Here is a 16,752-nt window from a genome sequence, read left to right on the forward strand (position 1 = left end):
AAATAGTACATGTATAACTCGTAATTTTAATAAAGAAAGGTTACAGCCAATGCAGTGGTCCAGTGTGCTACCAGTGGCGTCATCAAGGGAAAACCCTGTCTCCCAATATGTTTTTTTAAGCATACAACGTTTTGCTATTATGTAAAGAAACAAGAAACAAATAATAAATATTTCTTTTTAGATCTTAGAAATTTTATTTGACTTCTAATTTGATGCCTGTTTTGTTAAAAAAAATAGTATTTTGTTTCGTTATTCATTTTATTTGTATTTTTATGTATTTATTCGTTTTATTTATTCAGTCATTTTTTTATTTCAGTTTTTAAACATCTACATTTGTAATTAAACAGGTCACACGTCCTCGGTGGCTTCTACGCTTTGTATTCTTCTCTCAAAGGGTAGAAGCGTGAATTAAGGTGCTTTAGGTGAACAGTTGTGCCACTGTCCCCTGAAACGCATACAAAGCGTCTCTGCGGTGAAGGTGCTTCTTGTTGTGACTCCAGGCACTAGGTGGCGCTGTGTCACAAACTGAGCGCTCCTTTCCCCCCTCTCACCTCATCATCGGCAGTGAGCGACCAGTTGCCTAGTGACGAAAAAACTGTGCAGCAGGGCTGATTTCCTGCGTTTCCAACATCTCGTCGCTGGCGCTGACCTAGGGGGAAGTTTTTTCTCCCAGCAGATTTGTTTGCGTCGCATTCACAGCAGGATGCGGGACTGAATAGAGCTGTTACGCTTGACGGGAGCTGGTCCTGTAAACTTTTGGCGTTTCGGGCCTCGTAATGAAGCGTTTTGAGGAATGATGAATAATTACACTTTCATCAGGGTCGTTGGGAAAGGGAGCTATGGGGAGGTGAACTTGGTGAAACACAAAACAGACCGTAAACAGGTGAGAAACAGAGCGGTTGTAAGTGGAAACAAACCCCAGATATGTTAAAATAAGCACGCCTTTCAACCACATGCTAAACGTTTTCGTAGAGACCCTAAAACCCTGCTAAGTACTGCTAGCACAAAGTTAGCATAAGTCCTGTAAAGTCTCACGGACTGAGTTAAGGTTTTATACCCACTGAAAACCAATGTTTCTGCTAACTTTGGCATTATAACAACAGCTTAAGCTTGTTGACCACTGTGATGATAATATTTCTATACTCTATTATTGCGTCTGACAGACGTGAAGTAGTCCATTCATAACTGACTTATAAATCAGAACTCTTTGCTCCTATAACTCAGCTTTTCATTGCACAATTTGTTTTCTTTCACGATGAAGCATATATGAAATCACCTCCTGCAACACGATTTTTGTGGGCCAAAGTTTGTATGTACATGAATATTTGTAATGATTTCTGTGAGATATGCTATGCCAGTTACAATTAGAGTACCATGTGTAACTCCAGAACTTTGTTTCATTTGGATTAAACCATCTTCTGATATTTTTATTTGTTTGTGGTACAACTTGCACATTTGCTCGATCCAGCGTGACAGATGGATGCAATTAGCATTTTCTGCCGTTTTGTGACCAAGAATTTCATGTTAAAATTAATTCTCTCAGCATTATTTTGGAATAGAACCATATCTCATTCAGAAAGTTATTTTATTATGTGTTCAAATATGTATGTAAATAAATTTACAAGACTATTTGAATCTTCTTTTTCTTTCTTTTTTTCATATTTTAACTAGCCAATACTCAGACATTTATTTATTAATTTTTCCGTAATTACAGACCCGTTATGAAATACCAGTGAAATTTTCAGGCATGTCTTTAATAGTTTCCGAGATATTCATATTCAAACATTTCCTCAGATTTCAATGTGAGGAACAAGGTCTGAAAGTGGCTGATCCATCCATCCTATTTATTTTTCACATATGTCACAGTGGGAGCTGGGCATTATTCAAGATGTCATAGGGGAAGCAGCAGTATGGCACCTTCTAGCAGTGAGATGACAGAGCTACCCGTTGTACCATTGTGGGTTGGCCTTTTAAAAATATAAAAATTTTCAATGCATCTTCTAATAAACTTGTATGCATTCATATAGTTTAGTTTTTGTTTTTTAATGTATTTTTTCATAACAACTATTGACCAGTGTACTTCATTAAAGGTGTTCCCAGGCTGCTAGTCTATAGAGGAACAAAGGCATAGACTTGTAAAATCTATTCAAAGTGCATAGGTTTTGTTTTTCAGCACACGTGTTTGTGTTTCTTGTAGTATGTTATAAAGAGATTGAATTTGACCACCTCCTCCAAACGTGAACGACGTGCTGCGGAGCAGGAGGCGCAGCTGCTGTCTCAACTGCGCCATCCCAACATTGTGACTTACAAGGAGTCCTGGGAAGGAGATGACTGCCAGCTGTACATTGTGATGGGTTTCTGTGAAGGTGGAGACCTCTATCACAGGCTTAAACAACAAAAAGGAGAGCTGTTACCCGAGAGGCAGGTGGTGGAGTGGTTTGTCCAGATAGCCATGGCATTGCAGGTGAGTTCTGCATCAGTTTATGCATTTTTTCCATCATTTATTCACATAAAGCGACAGTCACTCTCTTATTTCTCTTATTTTGTATATCAGTACCTACATGAGAGGAACATTCTTCATCGGGACCTTAAAACGCAGAATATCTTCCTGACGAAAACCAACATCATTAAAGTGGGGGACCTTGGCATTGCCCGAGTACTGGAGAACCAGAATGATATGGCCAGCACACTCATAGGAACCCCATACTACATGAGTCCTGAACTCTTCTCTAATAAACCTTATAACCACAAGGTATTTTGGATATCTGTTTAAAATGACTCCTTGTCTTTGAAGTTATATAAGCAGGGTAAAGGACTGGGATGACTTATTAAACACAAATGTGTAGTATATGGAGTCAAACACATCAGCTAGGAGGCAGCAACTCTCAGGGCTTCATTAAAGGGCACATTAGCACATGCATAAATAGGATTTCCTTGATTGTTGTTCCCAGGCCGTTGGTGCATAGAGGAGTTGTTCTCTAAGCAGGACAAAGACATAGACTTTAGTAGCTATTAAAAGTTTTTTGTTTCAATGCAGAAGGAAAGCTTTGGCAGTGCACAGAGACAGTGTGCCAGGATGATCACATAAGAAATGAACTATCGTGTTTCTTTCTCACAGAAGTGAGACAGTGCTAGCGCTCTGCCAAATAGGTTATGGCACCAAACTGTATGTGTAACTTTAGCTTCCCTGATATAGTGTTTTATTGGCTCATTACATGTTAGCACACTGTGCAGTATAACCAAGGAATGTATCCACTAATACTGGCCCACATTAGGGCAAAATGTTATGTAGCTGAGGTATCCAGCTTATAAATGAAAGAAACTGCAAGTAGTAATGTAGACAAGTTAACAAGTACTTATGCTTTGAGTACTTAATTTAAAGGTCACATTATGCCAGGTACAAAGTCATGAAGTCCGCTCTCATGAATGATGCTCCCATAGACTTTGTATGATAATGATGCATACATCTTTTTATGGGTTTAATTTTTCTGTCTCTAGTCAGATGTCTGGGCCCTGGGCTGCTGTGTATATGAGATGTCTACACTGAAACATGCCTTCAATGCCAAGGACATGAACTCACTGGTGTATCGTATTGTAGAGGGAAAGGTGAGCTTTATATTTTAACATATTTATGTTTTTAAAAAAATTATTATTCATTTTTTATTCGTGTTTTCTTTAGGTAAAGTATTGTAAGTTACAGTATCTATCCATCTATCTTTGTCTGGGTTACAACCTGGAACACCCGCCAGTCTGCCACAGGGCTAACACAGTGAAGCATACAACTGTTTACACTCACATTCACACCTATGGTCAATTTAGAATCACTTGTTAACCTAGTCCATGCATGTCTTTGGACTCCAGGAGGAAGCTGGACTATCTGAAGAGAACCCACACAGACATGGAGGAGAACATGCGAACTCCTTACTGAATAAATCCATTTGAATATATTATATCAAAATAATATCTATACCACAATGTAGTTTAATGAGCCTAAAACGTTTGGGTGATTTTGTGAGTGTCACTTAAGCTCACTTGTTTACAAGCCCAGACTGTGGTTTCTGTGTGACTGATAGGTGTCTTCAACCATTTGGATTTGTTTTTTAATAATTAACACTTGTCCCATGTGGTTTATTCTGAACGGTGATAATTGTCTTCTGGGTTTCTAAACAGCTTCCACAGATGCCCAGTAAGTATGAGCCCCAGCTTGGAGATTTAATCAAAAGCATGCTGTCTAAGAGACCTGAAGACAGGCCCGATGTCAAACTCATTCTCCGGCAGCCCTACATAAAACGACAAATTGCCATGTTCCTTGAGGCAACAAAAGAGTAAGTTCCCTCTAAGTCATTTTAATGAAAAAAATCAAAAATGGTGTTTTGAAATTTTCTTTGTATGTTTTTATAACCTGATCATTTCTGCCCCTCTCTTTGTGCAGTGATCTCTTTGTTCTTAAAGGCTTATTATGTGTCTTGATTTTCACTTCCCCAGAAAAACGGCCAAGTCACGAAAAAGACCTGTTGGTGGCAGTGGTGATTGTAGGACCAGCAGTGTGTCACCTGTGATGTCATGTCAGCCAAAGCCTGAGAGGCTGGCTCCCAGTCCACAACCTGAACCTCGTGCCAGGGTAAAGCGGGTAAGTTAAGGATGAATACTAATACTGATTTACCGTAATAAAATGAATCCTATGACTTATATTATTTTTATTTACACAGTGGTAGACTGATGGAAGCCTACACATATCAGTGTGTAATGGTAATGATACTCAGTCAATCCTTTCTTTTGAGTTTTCTTATTTTCATCTCATCTGCGCTCATTAAAAAACTCCCCCCTTTGTGGAAAGTATTTGTTTTCTACTTGGATATAGCTGCTATATAGAAAGAACACTCCTATTAAACTTTTTGTGATTCAGTTAAAGATGTTCATATAAACAAGGAACCCTCTGTGATTGTTATTTTTGTTGTTAAACTCAGAAAGACGACAAATCGCAACACTTTAAAGGCCGGAACGGTGTGGTAGACAGCACTCCCATCCAGACGCCTCCGCCATTCAAACCCTCTTCACCTGATGCTCTCAGAGCATCCCTGCTTACTGTTAGCAATATCGATATTGATATCCCCGTGCAGCTGGACAATGACCTGATACAGAGACAGGTGCAGAGGCCCCAGCCTGTCGTGTCGCATCACCGGGCAGCTAATGAACCTCTCACGCACAATGTGAGCAAAGACAGCAAGGTGAGAGGGAAACCAGATCCCTTTCCCCCTCCTTCGCCACTAAAGCCTCCTCTGAAGTCTGTATCAGGTGTTTGCAGCACGAGAGAAGACGAAGGGAGGGTGGCCGGTGACTTGTCTGACTTTCAGCGACAGGCCAAATCAAACCCTGGGGACAAGTTATCTATCTCGGGGGAGAAAAAGATTTCAGATATGGACGATAAGGATGACACCATGGAGTTACTTAAAAAAGCTGATCCACAGGACCCAAATCCAGAAAACGAGGTTCTAGAAGCAGATGCAGACAATAAGAACAACACTGTGACTCTTTTCAAGCATGCTCCAGCACACCTACCTACCTCAGACATCCAAGTAAGTGTCCTAAAGTACCTTCTTTTGATGTTTTCATCTGGAGTGTTCGGTGTTTGTTTTATTTGTTCAATTATATCTCTGTAGGAAAGCCTAGAATCTACTGAAAAGCTGTTAGAGCCACTCCCTCCACCACTGGTGAGTGCTAAATAATGCAGATATAGTATAGAACACGTTGCCTCGTGTTAATGCAATTGTATTTGTGTTTTTTCAGGAACCCGTTAAGGAAGAATCTCCCTTACAAGCCAGTAAGCCAGATCGAGCTGCTACATGTCTAACTCCTCTGTACCTATCATCAGAACCATCTATATCACAGCAGCACAGAGGAAAGCACACAAGACAGAAACATGAGGACCAGGACAAGGTAAAGACTGATACAGGAGTGATGTTGCTGAAATCATTATCGTTCTAATGATATTTTAAAGGAATGGCAAGACAAAAAAGAATGTGTCTGTGTAGGTTCTCAGTCATCAAAATCATCCAGGCATTCTTAAGAGCTTGACAAGGAAGGGAAGTGGAATTCTTCAAGTTTGTAAAGCTGTTTCACCTCTCATCCAAGACGCTTCTTCAGTTGTAAAATAATCGGAGGAGAGTCCCTGTTGGATGAGAGGCGAACCGTCTTCACAAACCTAAAGAAATCCAGTTGCCTTCTTAACGATGCTCTCAAGAATGAGCTGCTGATCTTCTTTCACTGACCTTTCACTGACTCTCCAGTCAGCAAATTTCATTTAGCATTTGTTTTGGTTAAGATCTATTCCTAACCACTTTCTATTGCAGTGCTAGCCAGCCAGCATGCGTGACAGTAACAAAGGAGTGAGTTAGGCTAATTAAAGCAGTTGTTGCATCTTGTTTTGTCCTTTCAGTCCAAGGTGGCCGCTCTTAGACCTTTACCTCAGCTTCCTGTTGATACTGTAGCTGTGGAGGGGAAAAAGAGGAGCAGGAGGAACTCTGAGACCAAGAAAGCTGATGTGACTGTGACCTCAGAATCAGTTAGCTCCCATAATGATGGACTTTTACCAGCACCACAGGTGAGGGCATTCCCCTAAAACCACAGCTTTTAATTTCTGAACATTTGCTTTGCCTAAGACATAACGTTTTTGAGAGAGATAACAGATTATCTATATCTGCATTTTTTAGTCTTCTACATCTTAGAAACAAATGTCAGCAAGAATAAAGAGAACAGTGTCAAAACAGGAGCAAGGCCAAGGCTATACTCAAACTTTGATATTTTATTATTTCCTTATTACAATATGATGACGTCAGCCTGTTATGGCATCATTTGACGTTGTAGGCCGTCGTATTGGAAAAAATAGAAAATATGTTGTTCAGCTCCATTTCATATGTTACATTATTCAGTATAATTTCTTGAAAGTTTTTCTTCAAGGTCAATCTTTACTTTGGGTGCTAACAATGAAAGTCAAGGTCAAATGTTTAGCTGATCTATCTAGCTGATCCCAAGGCCTAGAATGTTGTTGTAAAGTTTGAAGATGATCTATAATAAATTTTGGGGAGCAGTTTTTACTGATTTTCACCAAAATGAAATCACCTCGAACTGTGAATGCTAGTCTGCTAACCAACAGACAGACAGACAGACAGACAAACAAATAGATCCAATTACATACTGTGTAATTGGATCTGTGGGGGCAGAAAGGTTATTTCTGTTTTAATTCTTGTCATGTTTCATAGTTTATGCAATATTGTTCTATCAAATTTTATTTTTAGGATCGTCCCCTCTCTGCAAGAGAGAGAAGAAGACTGAGGCAGTCCCAAGAGAGTGCCAGACAACCATGTACGATACTCGAAACTCAAAGTGGAGCATTTTGTTGCAAAACAAACAAAAGGATTTACAGAAATTAATATTTGTTTCTACATTTCTGTCTCTGATTAGTTTTCTGTCTTCCCCAGGTGTTAGTGCTGTACGGAGGGCATCTTATGATGTCACGTCCACCAAGGCTGAGCACGACAGTGCCCCATTTACTCGATCTGTGTCTGCCTCTTTTGCAGAGTCCAATAGTAAGGTACAGACACGCCACCCACTGTGACAGTGCATTGACTTTACTGTTCATTTGTAAGCTACATTACATACTGACTGTGGCACTGGCCTGACTGAGAGTGACCCACTGCAAATTCTGCCTATTGTGAGGCTAATCTGATCCTATCGCACTGAGTCTGAAACACATATCTGTTTTGTATCAGCAGGATAAACTGCTGGAGCAAAAGTCAGATGAAGATGAATGCAGCTCATCCACAAGTTCCACAGAGCGTTCAGAAGGAGACTGCAGGGAAAGGTAAGAGCATACGGCAGTAGAATTGAGTGCAACTTAGCTGAATTATAAAACTGAACCAAAACCTAAATTTTCTTAAACGTGTTTATAATCCATGTTTTGTGGTCTCTCTGCAGAAAGACTGAATCCAGCGACATGCACGACTTAGTTAATATGATGACTCAGACTTTGAGAATGGATGTTGGAGATGGTGTAAGCGAGGGGGACAGAGGCAGATTTGGCTCTACCGCACTGCCAGAGTTTAAACTGAACAGGAAGTACAGGGATACCCTGTTGCTTCATGGGAAGGCTCGAGAGGAAGCGGAGAACTTGTCACTCGGTCAAATAGGTTAGATGCTTTGTTCAAACCCTTTGCAATATGTCAGTCTTTATGAAACTCCATTGTGTTAAATATGTATGTCACTTCAGAAGGCTCTCCATCTGGTCCGGCCAAAATAAGAAGAGCCATAGAACGTCTGAGAACAGATGTGGTGAAGGGCCTGGGGGTCAAGCTGTTGGACAAAGTGCTGGAAGTGATGGAGGAGGAGGATGACGCTAAAAGAGAAGTGGGTAAAACACATCCAATATCAAGATAAAATTACATGGATAGGTCAAGGTTTAATAAACCATATAGTAGTGGAGAGGAGAAAAACATTATTATACCAATCTTCTTGGTTTTAAAAAAATCAAGAACAATATCTAAACAAGTGCAGGCCTCACTTCTCTCAGTTCACGTCAAAGTTTATGGGAGAGCTGGGAGAAACCCCAAATGAAAATTTTGGAGTGGCCTAGTCAAAGTCTGGACTTAAATCTGATTGAGATCCTGTGGCATGACCGTAAACCATCCACTGTGGCTGAAGAGTGGGTCAAAATTCTTCCAGTTTTGTGAAAGACTTATTGTCAGTTTTCACTTGATAGCAGTTCTTGCTGCCAAGGGTGGCACAATTAGTTATTAGTTTTAGGTTTTTCACACAGGGCCAAGTAGGTTTGGGTAGCTTTTTTCCTGCATGAAAATATAATCCAAAAACCATATTTTGCATTTACTTGGAAATATCTTTGTCAGATATTGGAATTTGATGTTGCTAAACATGAAAGTATAACAAATATGGAAAAAACTAAGAAATCAGGAAGGAGGTGAATACTTTTTCATGGCCTCGTACATTCAGAATATCTAATGAGACTAATAAATTTGCCATTAAAACACCACTCGTGATCATGTACAGATAAACATGCCAGTTCACAGTAAACTGACCCCACTTGTCTTCCTTTTTTTTTTTTTTTTTAGCTGTGCCTTCGCAACCTAATGGGAGATGAGAAGTACCAAGCCTATGCTGTAATGGTGAGGCAGCTGAAATTCTTTGAGGATATGGCCTTTAAGATTTAAAAAGCACTATATATGAAAGCTTAAATGTTTTTCACAATCGTCTGTGTGGAAACCCCAAAGTAAGCTGGAGCAACAAATCTTAAATGATGACGCACATCAAGATGGTCTTTGCAAGAAATATACCAGCATTCATGTTCAAACATGGACTGAATTGAAAACTGCTCAAAGGCATTTTTTTCCTGCCACTACCAACATGATTGTTTGGGACTGTTACATTTTTTTCCAGACAACATGCAAGATCTCACTTCTGACTGCAGGGTTTATCATGGGACTGTCATACAGATATAATCTTATTGTGTACATCACATGTAAATGAAGTTAATTTCTTTCTCTTTTTTTAAAACTTAATTTCAGTATAAACACAAAATGTGAAAGCATCTAAGGATTTTCCAGATCCCTATGCAAATATTTTTGTCATGTTTAAGCACGCTCTGTCTTTCCATTTGCTGTAGAGGAATATCACCTTATGTACAATGCAAACCAGAATTTCTAGAATGGTTACATCTGTTGAGGACACTAAATCTTCCCCCTACTGCTCAATTGTATTTTCTTATAGACAAAATAATGTAAATTAGATGTAGATATTAACATGTGAACAATTTCTAATAAATCCTTAATGTAATTCTTGTTTATTTTTCTTGTTCTTGTTTCTTGTTTTATGTTGAAAACCAGAATAAAACATTTAATTGATAAAAGAACTAAAACAAGATGACTGCATGTGCATTCTCAGCATTCCCAAACATAAACATAATTTTAAAAAAAACATGGACTGTATCAGGTGTTTATTATGTGAAACACAGGTTTCATTGCTGGGTAACACTGTAACAAAGGGTTCTTACTAAATGCTTCAAATGTGAATTGCAAGACTTCAGTACAACATCCAATATAAAAAGATGTATTAACAGGCAGATACGGGGTGCCTGCGAGTTATTTGTGCTTCTTCTTTTTGGTGCTTTCCTGAGGTTTTTGGCTGGGCTCTGCAGTGCTCTCTGGTAAAGCCGGCTGCCAGGACAGAGGATTCCTTCTGAACATAGGCCATGGAGGCAAGGTCAACTAAAGCAAAGAACAGACCCAAAATTAAGTTATGATGGATGTTGTTAAAGGGCTGGACAGGTGTGAAAAAACAAGCGAAAACAACAATGTGTCTAATTCTGACATGTTTTCCTCTCAGGCTGAAAGGAGAGCAAGGACAGAAACATGTAACAGGTGCACAATGTATCTATCATGGCAAACTTACCACACAGGAGACAGCAAAACCAGCCAAGACAATGTACACTGTCCACCCGAACTGTTCAATGATCAGACCGTACACAAATCCAATCGCCTGCAACAATTACACAAATATCTTAAAATCTAACTTCAAGTAAAAATTAAAAAAAAGATTGTGTGAAATTTTGGTTAGTTACCGCTGAGATGAGTATTATTCCCTGGAAAATCTGTTCTGCCAGCTTCTGACCTTTATAATCCTGGAAAACAGTTGTTTGGGGAGGGAGGAGTGTGTGTCAATGAATCTCTTATTATTATACGTGAAAAGGATGTACACCATGATTGCTTAAGCCCTCCTATGCTACTTAACCCCCCCCACACACAAACACACACACACACAAGCAATAACAGAAACAAGTACCAATGTCGTCATTAAAACAGCTTTTTCTCAGTGTAAAGTGTGCAGATGAATATAACACCAAGACCCTTCAATTCCTGACTGAAGGTTGCAGTGTAGTAATGAGTTTGTCTTATGGGTCCGAGCACACACATCAAGCTTCTTTAGGTAAGACAATGCATTTGCAATATCAATAACCAACTAATAGCTGCTGAGTCATATGGTAAACCTATCTTTTAAATCTTCTTAATTAGGAAGAATGATCTTCTTCACGATTTTAGGTTTAGGGGATAAATCATATAACAGCTGTTACCTGCGTAGCCACAGACACATCGGCCAGCTACCGTTAGACAGGTTAACTTTAGCTCAATAGCACAGCATGCACGAAAGTCAGTGCGAGCCTGACCGTGCAGTTTCTGATCAAATAACCCAATTACCGCTTACCATATGCGTGGGGATAGACTTGAATATAGGCAGCATGTTTCCAAATGAAATAAGCTACCATAAAATTGAAAGAATTAGCGAGAACAAATCGAAGGAACTGAATTTCCGGTTTCAAAAAGATACGTCTGAAAACGAAAAGGACCCAATTACAGCGGAGGAAACCGCGCAAGCGCAAAGATCTACAACGCATACGGATTGGACGAAGCCGTACGTGGTACAGTCAAATTTGGGTTTAGTATGATTGGCCACACAAGTGCCAGTGCCATATGTGGCTCCATTATTTTAGTTATATATATATATATATATATATATATATATATATATATATATATATATATATATATATATATATATATATATATATATATATATATATATATATATATATAAATAAACGTAGCTTATGACACGTTTGTGTTAGTAAAACGCGACAAGATGTAGTTTTTTCAGTCAGGCACATCAGAGACACCTCTTACTACGCGAAGGCGTGTGGATGGGGCGGATTTGATGATGTTGAGTTGGCAGTTTGGTTTCAAAGTGAATTCTTCTTAAAACTCTGCAAAAATTGCAAAACTTTTGTTTGTTTTAACGTACTAAAAGCCAACGCTAATGTCCGCTAGTTTGCGGGTGGTTTCTCGTGTTTATGAGGTTTCTGCCACGCAGCGGTACAGCAGCAGTCCTCATTAACTGCCAGATGATCCTGCGCCTTCTGCGCGCAAACCACCTCTGATGTTTATGTTTTAACCTTTTTATTATTTGGTTTGTTTTCTTTTCCTTTCACGTGCTGGAGGGACGGATGAGATCATTACTATGGGACTGAGGAGAGGTAGGTCAGTTTGAATCATTTGCAGCTTAGCTGTAACTAGTTCTGCAGAGTGTGTGAAAAGCAGAAATAGAAAACTTGCAGAGTAATAATGAGAGGACTATATACTTACTGTGTCTTTCAGTTAACGTGATCATTCTTGTGCTGCTGGCTGTTGCCTTCCTCATCATAGTCCAGCGAAATCTCCTCAATCTCAGTGACTTTTTGCACACAGAAAAGCCAGGTATGGTCATTATCTCTGTGTTCGAGTCTTCACTGTAGTGTGGGGCACACACTCTTGCGTGGAGCAGTTAGGTGAATTTAAGTAAAGCCATACAAAAAGTTGATGTAATGCATTTTTAAATGTGCCTTTATGTGCAGATGAAGGGCTGATTCTTCCCTTTGAGTCTGAACTGTCTCCAGACTTGAATTCGGCAAGGACGGGTGAGGAGATTCCTGTTCTCATCACCGCTGCTGAGGACAGACTTGGTGCTGTTGTTGCTGCCATGAACAGTGTGTACAGGAACAGCAAAGCCAATGTTGTCTTCAACATCGTGACCTTGAATGAAACCGTCGCTCACTTAAAGTAAGATATTTCAGCACGTCTCTCTCCTTAGGTGCGGAAAGGTGGGAGTTTGTGAACTTGGTCATATTTGACCTGTCCTTTTCTTTATTTTACAGAGCATGGCTGAGTAATACTAGACTAAACAGTGTCAAATATAAGATAGTAATTTTTAAGCCTGAGTTACTTAATGGGAAGATATCTAAGGATCCTCAGACCCCGGAGGCTGCAAAACTAGTAAGACAACTACAGGCATACACATGTTGTTTGCATGCCTTCCCCACTAGCTAAAACTTGTTTTAACTGTATTTTTTTTCAGCTGACCTTTGCCAGGTTTTATCTTCCTGCTTACATTCCCGAAGCAGAGAAAGCTATCTATTTGGACGATGATGTCATTGTACAAGGTGAGAAGTCTCCAGAAATGAAGAGATTTGGTTATGAAATGAGGCCCCCTTTTTTTTTTTTTTTTTTTTTTTTAAGACCAGTAAATTCTTTTCTGTTGGCTCTCAGGTGACATTCAGGAGCTCTATGAAACCAACCTCAAACCAGGACATGCCGCAGCCTTCTCTGATGACTGTGACTCGGCATCTGCCAAAGGCATTGTTCGTGGTGCGGGAAATCAGGTGGGCATGACCCACAAGAGCTTTTCAGAGTAAAACAAAAAGTTAAGAATATCATACACTGTGATGCTTAATTAGATGACAAATCTCTGTTAACAGAATAATTACATTGGCTTCTTGGATTTCAAGAAAGAAGCTATCAAGAAGCTGGGGATGAGAGCCAACACTTGCTCTTTCAATCCCGGGGTCTTCATTGCCAACTTGACTGAATGGAAGAACCAAAACATCACCCAGCAGCTGGAGCACTGGATGGAGCTCAACACACAGTAAGTGACTCAGACTGGCGCAATAATGAATGGACTTCAAACAAAGGAAAAAAAATCCTACTGTTAGTTACAAAACATGAATTTAGAATAGAATAGACCTTTGTTGTCATTGTACATGTACCTTGAAATTTAATCCAGTGAATCTCTTTCTTTGTTTTAAAACCGTGATGTTTTCCTTTTCTCAGGGAGGATCTATACGGTAAAACCCTCGCAGATAGCGTTACCACTCCTCCACTCCTCATTGTTTTTTACAAACGCCACTCTAGCATTGACCCCATGTGGCACGTGAGACACCTTGGTAAGTTCTGGCTGATTTCTAATTTTAAAAATTGCACGCTTGACTTTTCTCAGTTCATGGGCAGTTATTTTGCGCCTTGGTTTTTCCACACGCTTCTTGCGACCCTGTTGACTATTTTGAATGAAACGCTTGATTGGTCGATGATCACGCTTCAGAAGCTTTGCAATTTTGAGACTGCTGCATCCCTCTGCAAGATATCTCACTATTTTTTGACTTTTCTGAGCCCGTCAAGTCCTTCTTTTGACCCATTTTGCCAAAGGAAAGGACGTTGCCTAATAATTATGCACACCTGATATAGGGTGTTGATGTCATTAGACCACACCCCTTCTCATTACAGCGATGCACATCACCTAATATGCTTAATTGGTAGTAGGCTTTCGAGCCTATACAGCTTGGAGTAAGACAACATGCATGAAGAGGATGATGTGAACAAAATACTCATTTGCCTAATAATTCTGCACTCCCTGTATAGCTCGTTACCCTAACCTTAACCATGTTCACGTTCTAACCCTCAAATCTAACTCCAAACGTTTTTTTAAAAAACTTTTTTTCCTGAGTGGACATCAGCAGGTTTATTTTTTCCATGTTAAAAAACTATGACATCACAACAGTGTTCTTGTTCACTTGCAGTGTTGAACTTTGACAAACGTTAATGCTGCTGATTCAAGAACAAGTCCAACGTGGAGATATCAGATACATCCACAAGACCAGGCTGCTTGACAAGCTTTTAAAGACACATTTAGCCTCAGAATCTAATTATTTATGTGGTCTATAAGGCCAGATGAATACTATGTAAATTACTTGGGGGTAAATCATTTAAATAGGTAATTTTTTTCATGGTGCCAAGTTGTAGATTTCTCTGCCTTCTTTAGAATATAATGGATCTAAATGGCACCTTGTGGAGCTTACAGTGCCGTAATGAAAGTCAGTAGCGACGCGTCTCTTCACAAATTACGACATGCTTTCTTAAAAGAACAAAAAATATTGTGATCACTTAAATGTAAGAACTATTCTTTTACTCTTTTATCTGACTTCACCCATCAACTGTTTCGCTCTTCAGAAGAAAGCATGAATTTAGTTTTGTTTTTCCATGTTCACCACCACATAATAAGATACTTCCATTATGTTCAAGAAAAAGGCAGCGATTTCTACATCTAATATTTTTAAAATGGTGGAAATCACACCAAAACAATCCAGATAGATATATGGCAGGCTGTTCATTAGTCTGAGCATTTTGCTGTAACTGACTTAAAACAGCCACCTCCTAGCCTTGTCTTCACTTCTAACTAATACATGCCAGTGTGGTCAAATGTCTCTGCAAAGAGGCAAATTGTCAGTGTCAGACTAGTCCTACAGCAGCCTTTTGATGTCATTAAGTGACTTTTAATTGTGCAAAAACTCTGTGAAAGATAAAAGTATTCAGATCACATGTTTGATGATCATACAGGATGGTCCTGTTTTGGTGATAAAAAAATATGTTTCTCTTCATACAATAACGGATTATATTTTGTGCTTTCAGTGTTAAATATGCTAAATAAAAGAAACAATTCTGTTCATTTTTCAGGTGTAACAGGTGCTGGAAGCCGCTATTCTTCCCAGTTTGTGAAAGCTGCCAAACTCCTGCATTGGAACGGACACTATAAGCCCTGGGGGCGAGGATCCTCCTTTACTGATGTGTGGGACAAGTGGTTCATTCCCGACCCCACAGGAAAATTTCACCCTGTGCGAAGACACACGGGGGACAGCTAGACTGAAAAATGGGCTCCTTGAACCTTCAGATCGGGTTCGTAGCAGCAGGAAAACTTCTTCATATCTCAGGAACTATGCAAATGTCATGTGTTTTAGTTCCATCGTCCTCCGAATGTGGACCTGCCTATTCTCATCTTCCAATGAACAGAGATTTTTTTTTCTATATCCAGAGTATATTGTTGATAGCTTTGAATTGCATTTTTTTTAGAAATATTTTGTTAAACTAAAAGTAGACCATTTCAAATACTGTTTTACTCCCACTCAGCTGAGCATAAACCATCCTTGTCAAAGTAAATGGCTTTTAAGTAGGTGTGTTTAGCAGCTAAATAAGGATTTATTTACTTAATGTGCATATTAAATGACTCAATTATCTGAGCTGTCGTTAGAGTGAGTCACAGCCACAGCTTATTCCTGCTTCTTTCTGATCAGCTAAGTTTGAATTATAATCATTAGCCATGCAAATTCCTCATGTCAGTACCTCAGTGCAGTACTTCCTGTGGAAAACTATATTTTTAAGTCTTGTATAAATCCTCTACAGGTTAACTGCAGTCAAACTAATGGTGCATGTTACTTTACCATAATAAACACTACCTGTCCCGCTTTCATATTTAACAAAAAACAAAAAAAAAAAACTGTTTTTTTTTTTTACACGAACCACTAAGATCACTGCACCTCTGCAGGAACAGAACAGCTTTGCACGAACATCTCCTACTTTAGTGCTTCATTATCAGCATTTTCCTACTACCTGTTTAAAGTTCCCTTACTGGTGTAAATGTCTTTTTTTTGTATATCAAATAAAGGTTACATGTTTATTAAACTCTCGTGATTCTTTTTTTGTCCAATATCTGCTAAATCTTTTTACAATTGCATCTTCTTCAGAATTCGGTACCTTTTGTGACAGTGTGCCAAATATCAGGCTTAAATCCAGAATTTGATTTGATTTCCCAAAAATAGCAGTCGCCATTCATGAATCAGAAATTGCTACACTTTTCAAACATGTCTGAGGGATTTGCAGAAAGTTGATAAATATTTGGAAAGTCCAGTCTTTTGTGATCATACCGTTGCTTTTGTTGTGTACAGTGAAGATGCTGGTATCTTTGGTCACCTCTACATGTGCTAGCTCTCATTTTCCTAATAGGGATGGACAATAACAAAACAAAGACACTGTAGTTGATACCTTTAAAATT

At 39.2% G+C, this 16,752-nt stretch overlaps 3 protein-coding genes across 5 annotated transcripts; 2 read left to right on the top strand and 1 right to left on the bottom strand.

Annotated features, from left to right (window-relative positions):
- Window positions 1–568: 568 nt before the first annotated feature.
- On the top strand, window positions 569–9,843 carry nek4 (NIMA-related kinase 4). 3 transcript variants are annotated; one of them, XM_026168353.1, is made up of 16 exons: window positions 569–883; window positions 2,198–2,464; window positions 2,555–2,752; window positions 3,499–3,606; window positions 4,171–4,325; window positions 4,486–4,630; window positions 4,968–5,576; window positions 5,661–5,711; window positions 5,788–5,937; window positions 6,437–6,601; window positions 7,296–7,362; window positions 7,479–7,591; window positions 7,770–7,861; window positions 7,975–8,186; window positions 8,267–8,403; window positions 9,123–9,843. In XM_026168353.1, exons 1-16 carry the CDS (start codon window positions 794–796, stop codon window positions 9,219–9,221), a joined length of 2,658 nt encoding a protein of 885 aa, XP_026024138.1. In that variant the 5' UTR covers window positions 569–793; the 3' UTR covers window positions 9,222–9,843. The 3 variants fall into 3 exon arrangements, with proteins under 3 accessions (XP_026024138.1, XP_026024141.1, XP_026024140.1); XM_026168356.1 differs by having other exon boundaries at window positions 8,270–8,403; XM_026168355.1 differs by having other exon boundaries at window positions 7,773–7,861.
- Window positions 9,844–9,986: 143 nt separating this feature from the next.
- On the bottom strand, window positions 9,987–11,446 carry spcs1 (signal peptidase complex subunit 1). The gene is made up of 4 exons (XM_026168358.1): window positions 11,269–11,446; window positions 10,628–10,687; window positions 10,459–10,545; window positions 9,987–10,274 (listed from the first exon to the last, which is right to left on the bottom strand). The coding sequence occupies exons 1-4, from the start codon at window positions 11,302–11,304 to the stop codon at window positions 10,149–10,151; spliced, it is 309 nt and encodes a 102-aa protein (XP_026024143.1). The 5' UTR covers window positions 11,305–11,446; the 3' UTR covers window positions 9,987–10,148.
- A 278-nt stretch (window positions 11,447–11,724) lies between these two features.
- Window positions 11,725–16,382, top strand: glt8d1 (glycosyltransferase 8 domain containing 1). The gene is made up of 9 exons (XM_026168357.1): window positions 11,725–12,094; window positions 12,216–12,314; window positions 12,452–12,656; window positions 12,752–12,869; window positions 12,952–13,036; window positions 13,143–13,255; window positions 13,352–13,518; window positions 13,704–13,816; window positions 15,381–16,382. The coding sequence occupies exons 1-9, from the start codon at window positions 12,079–12,081 to the stop codon at window positions 15,563–15,565; spliced, it is 1,101 nt and encodes a 366-aa protein (XP_026024142.1). The 5' UTR covers window positions 11,725–12,078; the 3' UTR covers window positions 15,566–16,382.
- Window positions 16,383–16,752: the final 370 nt, after the last annotated feature.

The sequence above is a fragment of the Astatotilapia calliptera genome, chromosome 5 (assembly GCF_900246225.1).
Source record: "Astatotilapia calliptera chromosome 5, fAstCal1.2, whole genome shotgun sequence".
Lineage (NCBI taxonomy): Eukaryota > Metazoa > Chordata > Actinopteri > Cichliformes > Cichlidae > Astatotilapia > Astatotilapia calliptera.

Excerpts from the sequence above, each read along its gene's own strand:
- spcs1 (XM_026168358.1), bottom strand. The coding sequence starts at position 11,304 with ATGCTGCCTATATTCAAGTCTATCCCCACGCATATG. Across the intron at positions 10,688-11,268 it reads AGTCTATCCCCACGCATATG|GATTATAAAGGTCAGAAGCT; the intron begins GTAAGCGGTAAT and ends ACTGTTTTCCAG. Across the intron at positions 10,275-10,458 it reads GTTTTGCTGTCTCCTGTGTG|TTGACCTTGCCTCCATGGCC; the intron begins GTAAGTTTGCCA and ends TCTTTGCTTTAG.
- nek4 (XM_026168353.1), top strand. The coding sequence starts at position 794 with ATGATGAATAATTACACTTTCATCAGGGTCGTTGGGAAAGGGAGCTAT. Across the intron at positions 5,577-5,660 it reads TACCTACCTCAGACATCCAA|GAAAGCCTAGAATCTACTGA; the intron begins GTAAGTGTCCTA and ends ATATCTCTGTAG. Across the intron at positions 7,592-7,769 it reads TTGCAGAGTCCAATAGTAAG|CAGGATAAACTGCTGGAGCA; the intron begins GTACAGACACGC and ends GTTTTGTATCAG.
- glt8d1 (XM_026168357.1), top strand. Across the intron at positions 13,037-13,142 it reads CGATGATGTCATTGTACAAG|GTGACATTCAGGAGCTCTAT; the intron begins GTGAGAAGTCTC and ends GTTGGCTCTCAG. Across the intron at positions 13,519-13,703 it reads TGGATGGAGCTCAACACACA|GGAGGATCTATACGGTAAAA; the intron begins GTAAGTGACTCA and ends TCCTTTTCTCAG.